The 22554-nt window shown below is 34.1% G+C and overlaps 3 protein-coding genes across 7 annotated transcripts; 2 read left to right on the top strand and 1 right to left on the bottom strand.

Annotated features, from left to right (window-relative positions):
• The first annotated feature begins 3053 nt into the window (after positions 1-3053).
• On the top strand, positions 3054-9592 carry LOC121211304 (aconitate hydratase, cytoplasmic). Of its 2 annotated transcripts, none has more exons than XM_041083981.1 (20): positions 3054-3308; positions 3421-3525; positions 3755-3915; positions 4056-4148; positions 4280-4465; positions 4697-4858; positions 5084-5228; positions 5323-5465; positions 5544-5600; positions 5685-5764; positions 5885-5960; positions 6311-6496; positions 6913-6980; positions 7069-7187; positions 7275-7396; positions 7587-7685; positions 7771-8250; positions 8568-8666; positions 8843-9085; positions 9227-9592. In XM_041083981.1, exons 1-20 carry the CDS (start codon positions 3305-3307, stop codon positions 9299-9301), a joined length of 2703 nt encoding a protein of 900 aa, XP_040939915.1. In that variant the 5' UTR covers positions 3054-3304; the 3' UTR covers positions 9302-9592. The 2 variants fall into 2 exon arrangements, with proteins under 2 accessions (XP_040939915.1, XP_040939916.1); XM_041083982.1 differs by having other exon boundaries at positions 3167-3308; positions 3427-3525.
• Positions 9593-10974: 1382 nt separating this feature from the next.
• LOC121211303 (probable prolyl 4-hydroxylase 10) lies at positions 10975-13929 on the bottom strand. 4 transcript variants are annotated; one of them, XM_041083980.1, is made up of 8 exons: positions 13476-13929; positions 13286-13370; positions 12803-12900; positions 12610-12707; positions 12317-12446; positions 12022-12209; positions 11748-11836; positions 10975-11448 (listed from the first exon to the last, which is right to left on the bottom strand). In XM_041083980.1, the coding sequence occupies exons 1-7, from the start codon at positions 13670-13672 to the stop codon at positions 11763-11765; spliced, it is 870 nt and encodes a 289-aa protein (XP_040939914.1). In that variant the 5' UTR covers positions 13673-13929; the 3' UTR covers positions 10975-11448; positions 11748-11762. The 4 variants fall into 4 exon arrangements, with proteins under 4 accessions (XP_040939914.1, XP_040939913.1, XP_040939912.1 ...); XM_041083979.1 differs by having other exon boundaries at positions 10975-11484; positions 13476-13928; XM_041083978.1 differs by having other exon boundaries at positions 10975-11304; positions 13476-13927.
• A 7063-nt stretch (positions 13930-20992) lies between these two features.
• On the top strand, positions 20993-21592 carry LOC121211364 (uncharacterized protein At1g76070). Its single transcript, XM_041084119.1, has one exon. The coding sequence runs from the start codon at positions 20993-20995 to the stop codon at positions 21590-21592; it is 600 nt and encodes a 199-aa protein (XP_040940053.1).
• The last annotated feature ends 962 nt before the right edge of the window (positions 21593-22554 follow it).

The following is a 22554-nucleotide window of genomic DNA, read 5'->3' as shown; positions in this document are numbered from 1 at the left end:
TTCATTACGTCGTGAATATACTTCTACATTCATCGACCTCGCCATCTTACGGTTTGCAACCATTGCATCCCTGACATATTCGACAAACACGTGTCCTGCCTCTATCTGGTTGACTTGTTGCTGACCCATTCTTGGCATCAAGGTAGCCAACCTGTGGAATGTAGCCGAGAAGACAGATGAAATCGGAAGATGTCGTGTTTTTAATAACACAGCGTTGATGCCCTCCACCAAGTTTGTAGTCATTTGACCGTAACGAAAGCCCTCGTCAAAACTTTGAGCCCATTACCACGGCTCCATGGTACCCAGCCATTGTCGGAAAGATGTGTTCGTTTGACCTTCCATGTCATTCTCAAGTCGAGTCATCCTTTGCCGAAAAATGTGTGGCTCAAGCTCGTACGCTGTGTATGTATTAAGAAAATATAAGTTACAGTCTCATCACAAAACATTAGGTTATATATTGAAAGGATAAGGTTATTCTTTACCCATTTTCACAACTTATTTTTTCCAGTCTGCATTCTTATAATCTCGATGAAAGTTAGACGCAATGTGCCGTATGCAGTAAACAGATCTCCATGGCACACCGAACGCCTAATGGCAGCAATTAATCCTTTCCCTCTATCGGAGATGATGCAAATACTATCATTACTAACAACATACCTCCGCAGGTTTGTAAGGAAGAATTCCCACGACTCCATATTCTCTTTATCTACGATGGAAAACGCAATCGGGAGCACGTTATTGTTCCCGTCCTGAGCAATCGCAAGAAGTAAAATCTGTGTATATTTACCGTATAGCCATGTCCCATCTACTTGCACAAACGGCTTGCAGTGGGGAAATGCACGTACACATGGATCAAACGTCCAGAAAATCCGTTGGAAAATTCTTTTTCTCAGTTGTAGTTGCTCATCCGGGCCATAATAAGGTTGTGTCTGCAACTCAATGGCAGTCCCTGGTACGTACTCTCTCATAGCGGCAATCCATCCCTGCAACTCATTATATGATGCATCGAAATCTCCGTACAATTGCTCCATTGCCATCTGTTTAGCTATCCATGCCTTCTGGTATGACACTCGATACTGTAATTGTGCCTGTATTTCTGCAATTAGTACCAAAACCTTAATGGTCGGCATGTCTTCAACCATTGTCATGATGCACATACAGATAATTTTGGAATCAAGTTTTCAATGATCTTCTGTCATACGTAATGAAGTACATGTGTGAGGCCCAACAAATTTTCGTATCTCCCACATCTGCGACTTTTGGATAAATGCAGCTTGTATCTGCCAATTGCAGCCTTCCGCTGACTTCTAGCACTCTCCAATATATAATGCCGGTTTAGACACGACAACTTTATATTCTACTGATATATTCATACTATACCGTTTAATGGCAAATACGCACTCTTTCTTATTTTCGAATCTCTGACCCACGAACAACTACTCAGGATCAGAATATACGGCCATCCGATAAGCAGATTGTATTTCAGGGTACTCTGGGAACTCGGCTACATGCGCCGCATTGGGGTCTATCCGAGACATGTGTACCCTAGGATTATTATGTATCACAATACGACGAATCTGATTCCCGACTGAAGACGCATTAACATTTACTTCCTCATTCACGCCTTCATCATCAATATAATCCGGGACCTCATCCACATCGGGATCACTTTCACTATCGACTTCATGATCAGAAGGATCACTACTATGGTATACATCATCACCAACCACAGCAGTCTCGAGTGCAGCATTAAGATCAATGTCGATCCCATGTATAGTTGATTGACTACCAACGTATGATACCGGAACCACCATACACGGTTCTTGAGCTCCATCTTCTTCACCTAATAGAGTGGCATCTTCAGTTTCCTCCACACCAGCTAACTCGGCAAATAACTGAATCGGTGCATTTTGGTTGCTCCAAGTCCCACAATAAAGAGCGACCATTGTCTCCACGTCTTCATCGTCTACAAGTTCCATTTCGGTGAATTTTATGGGATCCGTCGAAACTGGAAACTTGTAGAAAAGTTTCGAGATCCTTCTCCCACAACGTTTATAAATTTTTTCACTAATTTTTTCCTTCATATCATCAAAAGAGATATTTCTATTGAATCTCATTGCTACTTGTTTGCGACATTCAAATATACATCCTACGCTTGTTGTCAAAATTTCTCCATCAAAATAGACGCATACGAAAAACTGATTCGCCATATTCAATACTAGATCTGTTAAAAAATTTTCAAAATTCTCAAAATAGTTTCGAATAGCAAAAAAGTTACATAAAATTTTTAATGCAAAATTTTTTATTCAGAAGCTAACAAAATTATTAATCTAACAAACTTTTAAATAATAAAATTTCTAACAAAATTCTACATCCTATTTAAAAATAAATAAATTAAAATACCTTATCCTTCTTCTTGCTTTCCTTTCTTTCCTTCTTCTCACTCTCTTCTTACTTCTATTTTACTGCTAAATTTTCTGTATGTTATTCATCTGATTTTCGGGGGAATATATAGGGAAAAATTAGGTATGTGGGCTCCACTAGTTGTGCCTACCAAGAAGGCATAACTAGTCGTGCCTGTCAGATAAGCTCAACTAGTTGAGCCTATCAGGTAGGCACAACATGTATGTATGCTTCCATATACACGGGTTGTATACTAACCCGAAAAAAAATATATATAATAATTTTTTAAACGAAAAAAATTAATATTAAAAAAATCAGTTATGCCTATCAGATAGGCACGACCTAAAAAAACATACCATTTTCGTAATTAATCTGGCTGACAACCTATTTTGGTGTATAATTTTTTTTTATAATATTGAGGTAAAAAACCCATTAAAATTTAATATAAATGTAAATTTAAATAAAGCAAAATGTTTAAGGGCTTAAATGAAAAAAAAATGATAAACTCGTGAGTGGCATTTGCCAAGCACAAGCCAAAAGCTGTTGAAAGTTAATAAAAAAATATTAAAAAGAAAAATAAAGAAATAAAAAGTAATTGGATCAACTCAGATCAGATCAGAATATATTGGAATATACAAATACGACAAAGCAGACCACTTCGTATTCTCAGATATCCTAATTTTGCTTTGATTTTTTTCCTCCTTTTCGCTCTCCTACTCAGCATTATCTTATATAAAATAATAATAAAAAATATAAACAAAAAAATCATTTTAAAGTGCATGTGTTTGGTTGAGTTCACAGAGAACGAAACCTCACCTACCCCTGCCTTCAACTCGAATCTCACATTCTCTTTTAGATCTCGCTTTGCTTTCATCAATCAATCGTTTATTGGCTGATTACCATGGGTAAGTACGCTACTCGAATGATATCAGTTTCCTTTTTCTCATTCTTCTCTTGTTTTTTCTACTTTTTTAGAGATATAGACTCATCTAACTGGTTTTGGGACTTCAATTTTAGCTTCAGCAAATCCTTTCAATTCCATTTTGAAGACTTTGGAGAAGCCACAGGGTGGTGAATTCGGCAAATACTATTCTTTACCTGCTCTCAATGATCCAAGGATCGGTTAGTTTCTTCTTTTAGATTTTAAACTTCGTTTGGTTGCCGATTAGTAGTAGGAAAGGGAATCAAGTGTATGAAATGAATTAAATCAATGCGTTTTTTAAGCTAATCTGATATTATTCAAACCGAAGAAGCTCGCTTTTCACTTTTTCTTTTTCGTGTTTCTTTATCTTCAATCAAACAAAGCCTGTTATCTTTTGGTTGATTTGAGATTTTGATGCTTGTTGTGCAGATAAACTTCCTTACTCTATTAAAATACTTCTTGAATCCGCAATCCGTAACTGCGATGAGTTTCAAGTTAAGAGTGAGGATGTTGAGAAGATCATTGACTGGGAGAACACATCTCCCAAACAAGTTGAGATTCCGTTTAAGCCAGGTCGAGTGCTTCTTCAGGTCTGTTGGTTATCCGAAATTTTACCACGATGGTATTGTGCTAAAGATAATGATGAATTATTTTTAATGCTAACTTGCATTGCTAGGAATACTTGTTTTCTAATATTCTCTGATTCATTTTTTTCTCTTTTTTTTTTCAGGATTTTACTGGTGTTCCTGCTGTTGTTGATCTCGCCTGCATGCGAGATGCTATGAACAAGCTTGGTGGTGATTCTAATAAAATAAATCCCTTGGTAAGTTATGCGCTTAGTTTTAGGGGTGCTATTGGACTAATCAAAGCAATGTTTAATTTTTTAAATTGTGATTTTGTAACCTGGAAAACTGTTCTAATCATTGGTTTATTATGAAATTATGATGTTTGCAGGTTCCTGTAGATCTTGTTATTGATCATTCAGTTCAGGTTGATGTGGCAAGATCGGAAAATGCAGTGCAAGCAAACATGGAACTTGAATTCCAACGGAACAAAGAAAGATTTGCTTTCCTCAAGTGGGGTTCTAATGCATTTGATAACATGCTTGTTGTCCCCCCCGGATCAGGAATCGTACATCAGGTAACAAGCATTTTTTATGCTACATTAAGAGATCAAAATCAGTTCTTAATTGGCTGTAAATAAATAAATCAATGCTACTATTGTTGCAAATGATTTGTTATAGTGTTAAGGGGGAAAGGAATTTCATACTGCTATTGATAGGCTTTGTTTAGTAAGAAAACAGAATACATGTGTTTACTGGCATTTTGTGTCCTTATTCCTTAAACAAGTTTCTCTATTCTTGGTTTACAGGTCAATTTAGAGTATCTTGGAAGAGTCGTTTTCAACACAAATGGCGTGCTTTACCCTGATAGCGTTGTTGGAACAGATTCTCATACAACTATGATTGATGGTTTGGGTGTTGCTGGCTGGGGAGTTGGTGGTATAGAAGCTGAAGCCGCCATGCTCGGCCAGGTTAATTACTTACTCCACTTATTAATAGGTTACGTATTACAAAAAGAGGGAAAGGATGGGGAAGGAAGAAAAAGAAAATTTATGGAGCTATTTATGTGGCTAAGAGTCCAATTAGCATTAATAAATTTCTTTTTTCTCTTAGTACATTGCTGAAAGCATGAACTTTAATTTTGATTAGTAAAACTCCTTAGTTAATGATTGTACACTTACCTTTTTTGCATGTAGCCCATGAGCATGGTCTTGCCAGGTGTTGTTGGGTTTAAACTATTAGGAAAGTTGAGGGATGGTGTGACAGCTACCGATTTGGTGTTGACAGTTACTCAAATGCTGAGGAAGCATGGGGTTGTTGGCAAGTTTATCGAATTCTATGGTATGGTCTTCAATACAAACACTGTGGTAACTTATTCTTTGCTTCTTGTGCTACTTTTATCTATTCGTAAATGTATCCCTCTATCCTTATACAGGGGAAGGCATGAGTGAATTGTCATTAGCAGACCGTGCAACTATTGCCAACATGTCTCCTGAGTATGGTGCAACCATGGGGTTTTTCCCTGTGGATCATGTCACCCTGCAATATCTGCAATTGACTGGCAGGAGTGATGAGACTGTAAGCCCCTTAGAAAAAAATCTTTGTTTCATTTGATGCATCGACCTTTAGTTTACTGACTTATCTACAATCATGTAGATTGCAATGATAGAATCTTATTTACGGGCCAATAACATGTTTGTGGACTACAATGAGGTAAATATTCCCTAGATTCTTTCTTTTTTGAGTAAAAAATTTTCAGCATACAGTTCCCAACTAAGAATTTGTTCCTAAACTCAGCCTCAGATTGAGAAAGTGTACTCTTCCTACCTGCAATTGAAACTTGAGGAAGTTGAACCATGTATATCAGGGCCCAAGAGGTAAAGTTTTATTTTTTTTATTTCTAGAAACTGCAATCTTCTCTAAAATGAAAATTCTTGTTTAATTTTTGGTATTCCTGTGATTAAGGTTTGTCTGAGTATCTGATTGCTCTATTGCAGGCCTCATGATCGAGTTCCTCTGAAAGAAATGAAAGCAGATTGGCATGCATGCTTAGACAACAGGGTTGGATTTAAGGTATGATCTTTATAAATTTGGGAAGAGTGTGCTTCTTGGAACACTGAAGTGGTGATGGGGACATTTAAATATTAAGATTACTATGTGCATACAAAATAAAACTCTTCAAATCTACTATTAAAGGTGGGATGATATTATTTGATTATTCTAAAACTTGAGTGTGATGCTTAGACACAAATGATGAATTCTTGAACAGTGTGAAAATGGTATATAATCTGATCATATAATAAGAACTGTCTGGTCCCTGAATATTCTCTTACTAAAAGAGGAGCTGAAAAAAATTGTTTAGTGCATCCTCCTCCTCTACTGTTCTCTTCCCTTGTTCATGTTCCCCTCATCTCTTGTTACAGGGATTTGCTATACCAAAGGAATCTCAGGATAAGGTTGCAAAGTTTTCATTTCATGGGACTCCAGCAGAATTGAGGCATGGAGATGTGGTTATAGCTGCTATTACTAGTTGCACAAATACTTCAAATCCTAGTGTGATGCTTGGAGCTGCTCTGGTAGCAAAGAAGGCCTGTGAATTAGGATTGGAGGTAGACTTTCTATGCTTTCCTTTATGTCTACATGTATTAATCTTTTCATCATTGAAGTAATTGATAATGAGAAAATCAGAAGTGCTAGATCAACTAGGTTAGATGGCCCTTGATTGCTGTTTCATATTTTTGAACATTGCCAGTATGAGCTACTCTTAAAATTGTAAAATTCAACCATTATTCTCATGGAAGATCTCCAAGGTTTATGTTATTAAAAGGTAGAAATTTTTCTTTTAGGTTAATCGCTTTTAAAATAGCATATTATTCGATGGAAAAATATGAATTTTTTGTTTTGCCTTAAAATGATATTTTGACCTAGAAGTTTTGAGGTAACTTTTTCTAGCCAGAATGTTTATACGGTACAATTTTCGGAGCAATAAGCCTTGTTGCATATTTTTGGATCATTCCTTTAACAGGTCAAGCCATGGATCAAGACAAGTTTGGCTCCAGGTTCTGGGGTTGTAACCAAATACTTGCAGAAGAGGTACTTCTTATTAATCTGGAGGAGTATATTGTCCATATGATAAATGCTCTTCTTTATTTCATATGGCTAACTCAGTAATTCACTGCAGCGGCTTGCAGAGGTATTTGAATCAGTTAGGGTTTCATATAGTTGGATATGGATGCACTACATGTATTGGGAATTCCGGAGATATTGATGAATCTGTGGCATCCGCTATCTCTGAAAATGGTAAATTTTTTAACAAGAATATACTTGGTTATACTTGCATAAGAATGCTTGAAGCTGACAGATTGGCTGTTTTCTACATGCGTCCAGATATGGTTGCTGCAGCTGTGTTGTCAGGAAACAGAAACTTTGAAGGACGTGTACACCCTTTGACAAGGGCTAACTATCTTGCTTCTCCTCCTCTTGTTGTTGCCTATGCTCTTGCTGGCACTGTATGTACCTTCATGTTATTATAATTGGATCTCCATTCATGAATTTATGTTCTTGAAATTGAGTTGTATACCATCTATGATGTCTTCTTGTTATCATAATTTAGCCGCTTAATTTTTAACCTCTTTCTTTATTCATTCACTTGTTTATTCTTAAGATCAAGAATATTTCTCATTAGACACAATGTTGCAGGTAGATATTGATTTTGAGGCAGCACCCATTGGTACAGGGAAAGATGGAAAAAAGATCTTTTTCAGGGATATTTGGCCTTCTAGTGAAGAAGTGGCTAATGTGAGCTACTGAGCATGCTTACCCTTATTCCTAGGCTTAAAATATTAGGGACTAATACTGTTTTCCATTGTTGTCCTGTCCTCAGGTTGTTCAATCAAGTGTGCTGCCTGATATGTTTAAAGCTACATATGAAGCAATCACCAAAGGAAATCCCATGTGGAATCAGTTATCTGTACCCTCTGGTAGCCTTTATGCGTGGAGCCCAACATCAACTTACATCCATGAGCCACCCTACTTTAAGGACATGACCATGTCACCTCCAGGTCCACATGGAGTGAAGGATGCCTACTGCTTGCTTAACTTTGGAGATAGTATCACAACTGATCACATCTCCCCTGCTGGTAGCATCCACAAAGATAGCCCTGCAGCCAAATTTCTACTGGAGCATGGGGTAGATAGAAGAGATTTCAACTCTTATGGAAGTCGGCGTGGTAATGATGAAATTATGGCCAGGGGTACTTTTGCAAATATCCGACTTGTGAACAAACTATTGAAAGGAGAAGTTGGGCCTAAAACAATTCATATCCCCACTGGAGAGAAACTATCTGTGTATGATGCTGCCATGGTAAATTTCTACTCTTAATCCAGCATATGTTTCACATATTATGACTTACCAGTAAAATATAACCTGTGCATTATGATCTATCTGAGGACGTCATATTTATTTGTATGACTAGCATTCATCTCATTGTTTTTAGCAGAAAATAGCATTTACCTTATCGTGCTTGAGGGTTCTATTAACTATTAAGTTAATGCTTTTATATTACAGAAATCATCGTGTTGAAGTTGCATTTAAATATTTTTATTAGTTGTTGAGCTTCTCCACGTAAAGTGGCTTTTTATAAGTGAATTGTAACAGAATTAAATTTTATTTATCAACAGAGGTACAAGACTGCAGGACAGGATACCATAATTTTGGCAGGTGCTGAATATGGGAGTGGAAGTTCTCGAGACTGGGCTGCAAAAGGTCCAATGTTATTGGTGCGTTACTGGTTTGACTAACAAGAATGCACCATTCAATGGCGCTTGTTTATATATTTACATATGTTGTTGTTTCCTGAACCATTGCTGGCTTGAGCGACAATTGTAGATCTTGCTCCTCTATTTCCATGCAGTTTGCGCTCTCCTAATAATGCCATTAATGATGATGTACTCAGGGTGTAAAAGCAGTCATTGCCAAGAGTTTTGAGCGAATTCACCGTAGTAATTTGGTGGGCATGGGCATCATTCCCCTATGTTTCAAGTCTGGAGAGGATGCTGACACTCTTGGATTGACTGGCCATGAGCGCTACACAATTGATCTTCCAAGCTGTGTGAGCGAAATTCGACCTGGCCAAGACGTCACAGTGGCTACAGACAGTGGCAGGTCATTCACCTGCACTGTACGATTTGATACAGAGGTACGTACTAATATGAAAACAATTTTGTCATTTCTTGGCTTTTGTTAAAGGCTGAAGGAGCTGTGCTCCATCCTTGAATAATCAAATTTCTTTCCCACTGATTCACTGAAGGAAGCATTGGTTACTTGAACTAAAATGCAGGTGGAACTGGCATATTTCAACCACGGAGGCATTCTGCAGTATGTCATCAGGAACTTGATCGGCTCAAAACAGTGATTACGCTGTGTAATTTATGGTTGCGGAGTTTGACGAAATATTTCATAACCGTGGTTGCTGCATATTTAAATCGGGTTTGTGAACTGAAACTATTAAGTTTGCAGCAAAAGTTAGTTGAATAAAAAATTGGAGACAGAGGTGGGTTGGGATTCAAGGCAAGGCAATGCCAGTTTCAGATAATAGAAAATGCAGGCATGAATTTTGTTAAACCAAGATGTGTTGATTACATTAGATGATGACTAATTCATGGATATATATATATATAATATTGGCTTGTCTTTTATCTTTTCATCTGTCACTGTAACGTCTTGTTATGGAATTAATGGTTTCCCACAAAGGTAAGCTATGTGAGTACGTCTCGATTGAGGTTGGGCAGTCCTGTCTACGTGAGGATGTGGTATGCGTATGGTATTAATGTCTTTGTTATTATTGCCGACCAATCAACCCGGGCCACACCTCTTTCCTATGCTCTGTACTTATTTCTATCGCTAACAGCTGCAGATTTTAAAGTTGAAATACGGCGTCGTTACCAAGAAGCTAAGAAACAGAGTTAACCTAATTCCATCCTTCCAAATTAAACGATATGGAAATGCTTCATATTTGGGATTTGAAGTAGGGCTCATAATATGGTCACATTAGGTCAGCAGGATTGAACCTCGACTGTCTTTCAATTCAGGATGTGTTTTACGTTGATTTTTTAAGCTGTCAGAATGATAAAAGATCAAATCAAGCCAATCAAAAATAAAACTTGTGTAACATTTCGATGTTATAATACAAGGCTTTTAGTTTCACCAGGCTTTTTAAATGGAAACATTGTTCAGAAAAGCCTAGATCAACTGATGAAATCAATTAAATTGAAAATTAGTGCCAATTTTTTATCACATATATTGTAAAATGGAGATTTTAACCAAAAAAACAAATATGTTATTTATTATTATTAATTTTTTCCCAAATGATAAAAGTTAGAAACGTTGATCTCAATTTTTTTATTGAATGACATGTCATTAAATCGCCCTTTTTACACATTATAAAAATATTGATTAATTACTTAAATAATATGAAACGAACCATGCATGATTAAGGGTGAGTTTGGATGGGCGGTGCGTTTACCTGCGGTTAGTATAAAAACAGTGGTGGCGGTGAGATTAGATACTGTAACGATACTGTAGCGTGAGACAAAAAGTAAGCTAAACGCACCGCACCGTACCCAATCGCCCATCCAAACCCACCCTAAATTGACATCAAATTGTCAGCTGTTATCAATTGTGATAACTTGGGCTTCCCTTTGGCTGAAAAAAATAAAAAAAAATCAAAATCCAAATTACTGTTATTTAATATATTTTCGTAAATAATTTGGAAATATTATTTTGATAAATAATTATGATTTTATAATATTATTTTTATTAATTATCTACTATATGTAATGTTTAGATTTGCTACAATTGAAATTGCCAATTGAACCGATAACCAAAAATCTGCAGCGATTCAATGAATTCAGTCTCTTAATCTTATCGCTTTCAAAGCAAATCTCTTAATCTTATCTGATTTTATAATCATTGAATGAGATTACTGTTAGAAGTGTTACCATTTGATGCCGTGATTTGCAAGAAATGGAAGTTTTCAAGGAGGGCACACAGGGCATAGAAAATGTGAAAGGAATCTGATTTTGTCAATATCACTAATTTCCTGATTCTCATTAATAGTCATTATACTCATCTGTCCTTGTGCATTATTACACTTTGAATGCATAGTGCTAGTAAAATACTAAATCGCTTTACTGAGGTAAAAAATGGAACAGAAAGAAATTAAAAAAGATAAGGAACAGAAACAAGGTTGGAGCATGAATCCAAGTAAGCATGATAACACACTACTGCGACTACACAAAAAATGGAGGAAAGGGCCAAGCACTGCCCCATCCTCGAAGCACAATGGTCCCTGGAGCTCTTACTTTAACTTTCCAACGTACACTCAAGATAGTAAGAAATCCAAGTCAGTTCTGTCAACTATGAACCAAAAAAAGAAGGATTTAAGATTATGTATGAAGATCATTTACGGGCAAGGCTAGCATGAATACCCTCATGACAGCTGTGTCAAGAACAATGGGAGATTGAGGGGCAAATGCAGGAATAGGGGTTTCTGTTCCCTTCCTCATAACAAAGAAGAAATCAGGTCCCTTCAGCAATCTGTTCCGACAGGTCAACTCTTATTCATTTTAAAATCATCTAGATATACCATTTCATGAACCTGCTTCTTGTTTAATGCAGAATCATGCTCAATTTAAGATGCATCCCGAGATAGCATTTGGTATAAATTAATATTCATAATCATCAGCCTAACTTAAGGGGTCTAGATCAATATGGGCGATACTGTACCGGTTGGCATAGAGCTTTTTTCTTTTGGTATATTTGTAATTTTGATAAGTGAATTACTAGATAGAAAAGGTTACCTGTATAACGGTTGTTTAAACCTTGTACTCATTGACACGCATCCATTTTGTAGACGACCACTTATTTCCTCTAATCACAGGGCAGCCTCCTGGATAACTTAAAATAGTAAGTTATAAATTATCCTAAAAAATAAAAGAAGAGAAAGAAGGGGGAAGATTTGATATTAACTTGTGACAAATTAAGTAATGCAACAAGACAGATGAGGGACATGAGTCATGTCATCCAAGAATTAAAGGACCCTTGGCAGCAACTTAATTTGTGACTAGAACTAACCATGCAGGCTTAAGAGATCCAGAGTTGCGTCAGGCTTCATGCTCCAAAAAAGTAATGCATCACCCATCTTTGGTCTCACAGAAAGTCCTCCCTTTCCACATTCAGATAATTCATTCCACCAAGGCACAGCACTGATGTTCCCCTTTGCTGAAGGAAACACTGTCTCTCCTCCTTCTTCAACATCTGAGCTGTAAAACGGTTAAAGAAAGTAGAAAAAGAGCAAATGAGAACTTCCACACAATGCACTAGGATAATAAAACACAGGAAAGGTATGTTATATGTTCATGGTACTTACAGGTACATAAGGACAGTGGCTATGCGCTGGCCCCCGTTCCTAGTATTGACCTCATCCTTGAAGTAGTCATAGTGAGGCTCATATTTTTGGCCAACTTCATAGTGAAGAACTTGAAGTCCTTCCCCATGCTCTGCATATTATTGCGTTGCCATGAGTAACTTTACTACCATGTATAGCATAAAGAAAGAAACTGATCTAAAGCAGACCCTAAGGAAGAAATTACACTAGTAAAGGCATTAAAAACAATTGAGTGTGACTGATAAATTTGGATAGATTCAGATACTAGTACAGACCAACTGGTATGAAGGTAAAATCCGCAATCCTTTTCTCAATGCTCTTAATAATCTTATCACGTCCTCTAGGTAGAAATGTTCCAGAACTTGTACGTACCCTGCACGCAAACATCCATGACATCTAATATAATAGAAGATTTAAAGAAGAAACAAAAATAAAACTATATATGAAATCACAGTCATAATTACATACCTACTATCTTCACTCTTGCCGGTTTTACTATCAACAACTTTTGACTTTTTCATACGAGGCTTGGCAAGATCAATCAGGTATTCACATTCCTCCATGGACTGCCAATTTTTTTACAACTAGAAGTTAGTTTAGGATTAGCTAAAAGATACATGTTAAAAGTATGAACTTTATCTGCCTTCCCTTTCAACTTGGATTAAATCATCTTATAACACGGATCCGTCCACCAAATTACTAAGAATATTTAAGATACATTTCTTTATACATAATTCTCATTGCATTTTCAGTTTCAAGTACTAGAATACAAGAAGTGAAGCTTGAAATTTGAAATATCAAAGGCTAATAGCTTACAAAAAAAAAAGAAGAAGATTGCTTGCTTCACTAGTAATTTCAATTGCAATACTATTTCGGTTAGAGTTGAATATAAAATTGAAGACGAACAAAAAAAAAAGTGAAATATTCATCAAAAAATCTTGAGAAACTGACCAAGAAATTATGGTAGATAAAAGCTCTAGGCTCCCAAGAGATGGCTTCAACCCACTGCTCTCCTCTGTCTTCATCAACATAACTTCTGGCAATTCAAAAAAAAGGAAAAAGAAAAAATGGCTTCAAAACAACCGCGGTTATTATCAGATCGCCTTCCAACACAACCAAAATTAAAAAAAAAAAAACTAACCTGTCGACGACGTTATGCACAATGGAGCTCAAATCGTTGGGCTTAGGAGAATTTCGGGGGTCACCGCTAGGAATGTAAAAGATTCCGAGGCCCAAAAGAATCAAAATGAGGAAGGTAAAGATGACCAGCATGGCTAGAAACATGATTGAGGATGAGGATTTCCGAGGCGGAAGGCGGGAAGACCTGGGCTTCGCCATTAGTGCTGAAAGCTGGGGAGATCGAGACCTGGAATTGCTTCGACTGGGTGTTTAATAACTGAGTCCAGTGGCGAGTTATGTCTTTAACATTCTATGTTTGCTTTGAGGTTGGTTGGTTTATAGACACTGTGTAATTGTCATTCTGAAAATGCTCTCCTATTCCTTCTTCAATTGCTTTTCCATATATATCCTTCTCTCCCTTCATGTTTTCTCATTGGTAAAACTTACTTAAAGGTCCCTTTTATTATACCAATCTTATCAGATCAGTCCTTTTATTATTAGAAAGAATCAAATTAAATTAAATTTTAATAAAGTTAACTTATACCATTTAAAATATGATACTTATTATTCATCAGAGTTAATATATTTAATTTTTTTATAATTCTGCAAATAGAAAAAAAATAACATTATATTTTAAATAATAAATGTTTACTCTGCTAAACTAAATATTTCTATTATATTTTTGGTTAGTAGGTCTAAAATTTTGTTAGTTTATTTATTTTTATTAGGATAACACAGCTCAAAATTTCAAACTCCATTTAGCATGATCAAAACTAGCAGGGACTCCTTTCACTCTCATTTTTATAGGAGTAATATTCTAAAAATATATTGTGGATTCATTTGAAAATTGGTTAAATTAAATTTTGTAAAGTTTTTAAATTACCCCTGTATCATGATGTTATAATAGTGCAAAATTATATGGCTAAAATGTCAAATAAGTCTTCTAAAAATAATTTTAAAAATCAACTAAGCCTAGCGTCAAAGGGTGCATCCAATTAAGCCCTTTGAATCATAATTTGTACCCAATTGAGCCCCTTGAATTTATTTTTCCATTAAAGCCCTTGATGGGTGGTTAAGTGCCAATGTGGTACCTAAGGTGGCAAGCTAATATGGAAAATTGAGTACATGGCAGGTTGGAATGGAAAAATGATATGTAGGCTTAATTAAATTTTTATTATTTTGTGAAGATTTAATTGATTTTTTTATTATTTTACATTATTTCATCTTAATTTAAAAAAATAAAAATATAAAAAATTAGAAATTATTTAAAAAGTATAAATAAGATATAGAAAATTATCAAAATTGCAAAGTTTTTAAAAATTAATAAATGTTTATAAAATAAAAAATTTCTTAAAATTTTATTAAAAATATAAAAAAAAGTATGAAAAGTATATATAAAAATTTTGTTAATTTTGCTAGGAATAATTGGTTTGGTTATTAAGGAAATGGGGAGATTAAAGTGTGATGATGATTGTACTTGTGTAGAGAGTTAAGTGAGAAGTTTGAGTGATGATGACAAGTTCAATGCTTGATAACTTAAAGGTGAGCCATAAGTAGAGGTATTCAAAGGTTACTCGCAGTATTCTGCTCAAAAAATAAAAACTATGTAAATTATAAATTAATATTTTACATATCTTATAATTAAATTTAAATAAAACATTTTATCAATTTTTAAAAATAATGAAACAAACCATTTCAACGAGCCAAGTCTAATTGGGCTCAGACTTGAAAAAGTTTTTTTAAAATTGGTCTAAGCTCAGCCTACCCCACAAACACATCTAATAATGAGTAATGTTTTAATTGAGAAAGAATTATGCAAAAGAAGTTGATAAGGAGGAGGTTAAGGTATGATGTACAATAGTGTGTGAGAAAAACAAAAAAAGTGTACTAATGTATCACCCCATACTCGACTTGGTTATCGGGTCCAAGCTACAGGATGCCACATCTGTTGCCGGAAAATCTACAATCAATTATACACCATACAACCATTTACACATGCAAATGAGTATATTATGCATTCATATTGTGCTACATAATCATTTCTAAGTCCCATACGAGCTTAGAAAAGCTTTTTTTCTAACTTGAGGTCGAATTAAGGACAAATTGTAAAGTTTTTAGACTTGAGGGCTGACGCCGTGACATCACCAGTCAGTGAGTTATGTCGCGACTTCAGACACCTCAACGTCACAATGTCACTTATTGTCGATCTATGTAACAATGTCGAGGACTCGTGCTCATGATGTTGCCCCTATTTTAGCAAAGAACATATTGGTATATTTTTCATGCTTCCTAACAAACACTTATATACTTCTATAACATCATTCCATAATTAAAACAACATCATTCCATATCCATCTACATCAATCCAAACATATGAACATTTGAAACCAAGTATTTAATATAACATTCAACACATGATCATCATTTAAACTTATCCAAGTCATTTATCAATCTAGTCATATCAAGCTACCTCATTTCAAGTTCACATACATTTTACTTATGCAAATTGAAAATAAAAAACTTATATGGTCTTAACATGAATCGAAACAAACCATAAACTAAACTATTTTTCATTCTTAACATTCAAACATACCATTTTCAAACCATTCATTAACTTATCTTGCCCAACTACTTCACTTTGCAACCTTTAACATACTAAACTCATGCAAGTTTAAGATTATCACACATACTTACATCAAACATGACCAAAACCATGCATCAAATAAGTCATATGTCAAGCTTAACATACAAGTTCAACCACAACCACAATTACCACATAATTATCCACTCAAAAATGACCATTTGTACAACAATGTGCCCTTATATACATTTCATAATACTTGAACTCAAAATGAACATAATTCTACTTGTTCAACGATAGTGTGATGTCCACAAAGATCCCACTTTGAGAGCTCTACAAGTTGATTATCTACAACAAAGGAAAAAAATTAAACTAGGCATACATGTGCTGAGTAAGGTCAAATGGAAAATAATATGCTTACCTTGATCATACACAAGCATGTTAGCTACCATAGTTTTGGCATAAATTTGGCTAAGACATGGCACTTAGAATAACAACAAGGTGGGCATAAATATTCATGCACATTAGACATTATAAGATCATGCTAACTCATCAAAAGAAAAGCTCAAATCATAACCAATTTATATCACTTTCACGTAATTCATCTCAATGTCATATTCTATCATCAATTCATAAGGTCATGCTAAATTCACCTAATTCATTACAATGTCATATTCAATTATCAAATTATAAGTTTATACCAATTTCAGATTATTTATTTCAGTGCCATATCATATCATTTTATCGAATCCATTTTCATTACATTTTCAAGTTTCCAATTTCAATTATAATGTTTCACCCGATGGAACCTTACTAAGACGAACTTGGATAGATGGGTGAACTAGACCACACTAGATAGCTCGTAAGAGCTTAAACTACACTACACCAAGGCACCGAAGTGCAAAACTTGTAGGCATCAAATGCATATTCATATGTTAATACATTTCTCCTCCATACCAAAGTCTCCGTAAAGACGTATAATACTTAATGATCCACAACAGATGTTAGATCTCAATACAACCTGTAATAATCTTCATACACTCACATATCTCGTACAAACACGGATATGACCCTATTAACATGTCAATCATATCCTTAACATTTTACTAAGTTCACATGGGCATCAATTATACATATATGTATTATTATTTCCTGTAAACAATCATTTTCACATGTTTATACCTTGTAATTATCCGTATTTACATATCACACCCTATAAATTATCACACTTTCATTTCCATACCCTATAATCATTCAAATTTTCACATTTATAACCTACACTATCTCATAATAGTCAATTATCACATAATATTTCAATTCAATCCATTACTAGCCATATATGCCAAATTCACTAGTATTTCAAATTATACTCAAACAAATATATATAACAAATTAAACACAAGCATACATATCGCACAAGATCAGATAGTAAGTTCTATACGAACTTACCTTTTCAAAATACAAAATGAGTGGATCATTTAGGGACTAATTTGCAATTTTTGTTTTTCCCTTATTAGCTCCACTTTGATCCAAATCTTGATCTATATAAATATTTTGTTTAACAAATCAATAACAAACATTATTACACATATTATGAGATGCATGATCCTAATAAATATATTTTTTTATTTTTCCCACAGACTTTATATTTTATTCAATTTAGACCCTGAACTCAGGATAGGCATAACTTTCAATTCCTAACTTCGGATTAAAATCCAATTTCACATATTCTCATTAGGGATCTTATATTTTCTATTTTAACATAATTCCATTAAAGGTTTTAGATTTATTCAATTTGGTCCCTAATGTAACGAAGTCAACAAACAAGCTACATTAACTTTTCAATCTAAATCTTTTCATAATCTAAGCTTAAAATCTATCAATTTCAAGCCTAATTCATCAACAATGATAGCTTTTTAAAACTTTAACAGTTTATCAAATTAGTATACGGACTAGCTAAATCAAACTCTCATGACCATAAATTCATAAAAAAATTATAAGAAAATGACTTGAATTACTCACCTAATTAAATGGCTGAATGCATAAGGGTTTGAAAGCTTTCTCTTTGGTTTTTCTATCTTATTTGGACAGTAGAGAAATGAAATGAAGAAAATGAAACTGACACATCCTATAACTTAGTTTATATACTTTAATTATACTGTAATTAACCCAACTTAATTATCTTAATTAAGCTTTAATCATGCTAATCACCCCAAATGGATTTTCACATTGTCATCCACTAACTTATACTTAAGAATGATTTAATTTCATTTTGGACCTTTGTTTAATTATTATTTAAGTCCTCAAGTCTTTTGTTAATTAAAATTCTATAGCGATAGGACTTTTACAATTTAATCTCTGAGCTTCAATTGACTAATTATTTTGCAAAATTACTCGACCATTCTACAATATATTTTTTTATTAACTCTATAAATATTCTTATTTTATAGTTATAGACTCGATTTACGGAAATGAGATTTCGAAACCGCATTTTTTGGTACAATTGAAAATCGGGTTGTTGCAATTAATTTTTATTTTTATAATATTTGAAACTATTTTTATAATTTATATATCTTAAAAATAGATTTTGTATAATTTTAATATTTTTTTTAAATTGTCAATTAAGCCCTTACAAAATAATAAAAAATCAATTAAACCTTCCATGTCATCTTTTTTCCATGTCAACATTTTTCATGTCGTCACTATGTCAGCTTTCCACCTCAACTGCCACATCAACACTTAATGGCCCATCCGGAATTTTGATGAAAAAATGAATTCAAAGGGCTGAATAGGGTAGAAATCATAATTCAAGCCTCAATTAAAGCACTTTTCATTGAAAGGTTTAATTAATTTTTAATTATTTCCGAAGTACTTATTTTAGCATTTTAACTAATTTATATTTAACCCTTTTAAAATTCTCAATAATTGTAAATTTGATAACATTTTCTTTTCTCGCTGACTACACCTTAGTTTATACATCATTCTTGATTATTACCTTAATTTAGTTTATATGCAACCGTGAAAATTAATTTTTAATATTTGAAAATTATCTATAAACTATATATAAAAGGAAGATTCAAACCACCTTTCTTTTATTGACACATGGCATCTCATGGTGCTCCCTTTTTCTTTATATTATAGATTAGTGGTTAAGTTTTAATTTGATCCCTCTATTATGCTTATATTTTTAACTTAATCTTTGTATTTTAATTTTTAAGTAATTTGATCTCTATATTTTTATAATATCATTAATTAGTCCTAATAGTTAATATTGTTAACTTTCTAATTAAATATTATATGGTTATATATAATTTGAATGTCTTTAGAATCTTCGAGGCTGACGAGTGACTTTCTATTTCTTTTGAGTTTTCCTTTTTTTTTTCTTTTTTACATTATAAGATAATGGTCAATTTTCAATTTGGGCTCTTATACTATGTTGAAACTTGAGATTTAATATATATATGTTTTAATTTTTTATATAATTTGGTTCTTCTATTTTATTATGCCATTACTTAGTCTAAATAATTAATATTGTTAATCATTTCAATCAAATCTTGACGTCAATTTTTTTTAAGAACACTACAACAGTAAAATTATTTTATAATGAGGAGTCCTAATTATCAAGATAAATATTCCAAACTATCAAATGAGATACTTAAAATTTTTGTAATTAAAACTAAAACATATGAGAATACTAAAGAACGGTGAAAGAACATAAAAGATAGATCCTAAAAATTTGAAGAAGCAAAATTGCAAAATCCCTTTAACTAAGAAAAAAAAAGTTTATCAACTCATGTTACAAGAAAAACACTAAAATATAATAATATTATATGCGGATAAGTCTAATTCTAATCCTAAAAATGTGTATTTATATGTTAAAATTCGGACAAATTGCCCCTAACGAATTAAAGCATATTTTCATGTTAATGCAAGTATCTGCCACAAACTTGCACTTTTTGGCATCTTCTCAACAATTTTCCAACTTCAATTATTACTCTCAATTCTCTTTTTAACTGTATATTATAAGCCCAAATCAAAACAGTGAAGCAAGATCGAGTTGAAATATTTAAACAAGTCAAAATTGTAAACTTTAATTAAAGTTTATACAATAATTCTCAAAGAAATGTTATATCCCGTTAAGAAATTGAAAATAAGCCAAATTTTTCATACTAATATTGAAATCATGTTCTATCAAATTAAATTTCTTAAAAAGTAAAATATTTCCAATTTCCATCATTCCAAATGTCATCTTAATATATATCAAAAATTATTTGATATGTTACTAGTGTTCAATGAAATTTAAAAACTCCATACACACAATTGAGACAATGACATGTCGTTATATGATGTAGTAAATATATATATAAATAAAAGAATGAGATAGATGAATTTTTTTTAAATTTCGTTTATGATTTTTTAAAAATATATATATGCGCTGTTAATATACCAAATTCCACGGCTCCCTAGGAATAATCCTAGCTTGTCCCTACTGGTCCGACTCTGCTTCTAGACTTTCATCTCCTTTACGTGTTCAGCTCTTACATCTTGCATGGGAGAGCATCTCAAAGTATAAATCCCAATACCCTAGCTCGCTCACCTTCAATCTAAACTCTTTCTCTTCCTCCCGAGAGAATATTGTGTGCATGCCGAGTCCATCACTAAAAGAGCATCACATTTTTCAAGTTGTTTGTATTGGTATACTTGAATGAATAAAACTGACATTTTTTTATTAAACATTATTATTTTTACTAAAGATTATTAAATTTCAATGGAGCAGCTAATTGCATCATCTAAAAAAGGTCAATGATCGTCGGCCGTCCGTGAGAGTGACTTGGTAAGACGTATGCAAAGTTGTGGCCGGCAAGCAAGTTTGTTTTAAGCCATCATTTATTCATTCTCTCTCACCATTTTCTACATCGACAATTAGACCCTGTGTTCCAGCTTCTGATCTGGGGATCATGGACAAACTGGTGGTGAAAGTGAAACAGAGGAAGATACTGTCCTTTCTGCCTAAAGTTGTATCATCATCAGCTGTACTCACTTTCCAAGTCAGCCCACCAATAAGCCCTGTTGGCAAAGGATCTTCCTCAGCTCCGACCATCGTATCCTTGATTCCCAAGGGAGCTCCAAGTAAGTCTAGGAATGGGAGCTTTGATGCACGTGAGCCTGCCTCCCCAAAAGTTTCGTGCATCGGCCAGATCAAGCGCAACAAAAAGAAAAAACAAGCTGCCAGCAAATCTAAGCTACCCTCACCTCCACCGCAAGCAACATGTGCAGAACAAGTGAAGAGGAAACAGGCATCAAAAGTGACAAAGCATGGTCATAAGATTGCGGAAGCTGCAAGAGTTCCTTCCCTTGGGCAGGCGAAGCAATTTTCAAGCGCACGTGGCACCTTATCAGATTTTGATTGGAAGACTTTTGATCAAGCAGCTGGCTTCGTCACCAATCCTTTGTACGAGGAAAAGGTGGTTGTCAATGTAAATGGAGTTAAAGAATCAAGAAATGCAAAATTGTGGATTAGAAGAACCTCAACACGTCTAGCTCCACTTCAATTGTAGTAACTCCATCACTGTCTGCATTGCTATGTAGTTAATTAATGTCATGTTACAAATTTCTAAACAATTAACTCAATTGAGTATTCATTAGTATTTCATTAAATATAAATTTTCAAATCTCATTAAGTCTTATTTAATGAGCGATATATAAGTATTACTTTTAACACTCAATCAAAATAATTTAGTTGTCTCTCCCCTTCTCACTTAAACTTTTCCTTATTAAAAAGAGAAGGGAATTCTGGGACGTGCTTAAAGCACAATCCCATGATTCCATACCAATCAAAATGTCACCTGCCAACCCAAATTAGGTTGATGGTGATGGTGATGCAAGCTAATCTGGGAAAGAATATTTGGTTTCCATTTTCCAACTGTATACAAAAGAGGATTTAGAGGAAATCCAAAAGTGGAAGCTTGGATGCACGTAAAGATCAAAACCCTAACCCCGAAGACATCTTTTCATGGACTATTCAAGGAAGACTTGGTTGAGTTGTCCATCAAAAACAATTAACAAATGCAAGTTGTAGATGCGGGCGATAGTCTATAGGTTATCGGGGTGGGTATGACCCGACCCCGAAAAACAGATATTGTCAGTGTCAGAGTAGATGGAAGCGGTGGTTGGGGCTTGGCCGGGTAGGTAGGCACCTATCTATATCATTACTTAATACGTTTACACGCTGCCTAAAGTCCACTGAAGGGGCATCTCAAGGCCCAATTTCTTGTTACTTTTATAAATTAGGATGCAAAACTTTTTACTTAATTTTTTAATAATTTAATTATTTGATTATATCTGTTTTTTTAATATAATATTTAAATAGGGATATGTTAGGATTCTAACCCGATTAAGTAACGAATAAGAAAATAGCATAATAAATTGAGAAATTGAACACACAAATTTAACGTGGAAAAACCCCTCCAAAGAGGATAAAAAACCACGGGCAAAGACCCACAAAACGTAAACACAAAAT

The sequence above is a fragment of the Gossypium hirsutum genome, chromosome A12 (assembly GCF_007990345.1).
Source record: "Gossypium hirsutum isolate 1008001.06 chromosome A12, Gossypium_hirsutum_v2.1, whole genome shotgun sequence".
Classification (NCBI taxonomy): Eukaryota; Viridiplantae; Streptophyta; class Magnoliopsida; order Malvales; family Malvaceae; genus Gossypium; species Gossypium hirsutum.
The sequence above is the reverse complement of the archived record's forward strand: the minus strand, read 5'-3'. Positions and strand labels throughout refer to the sequence as shown.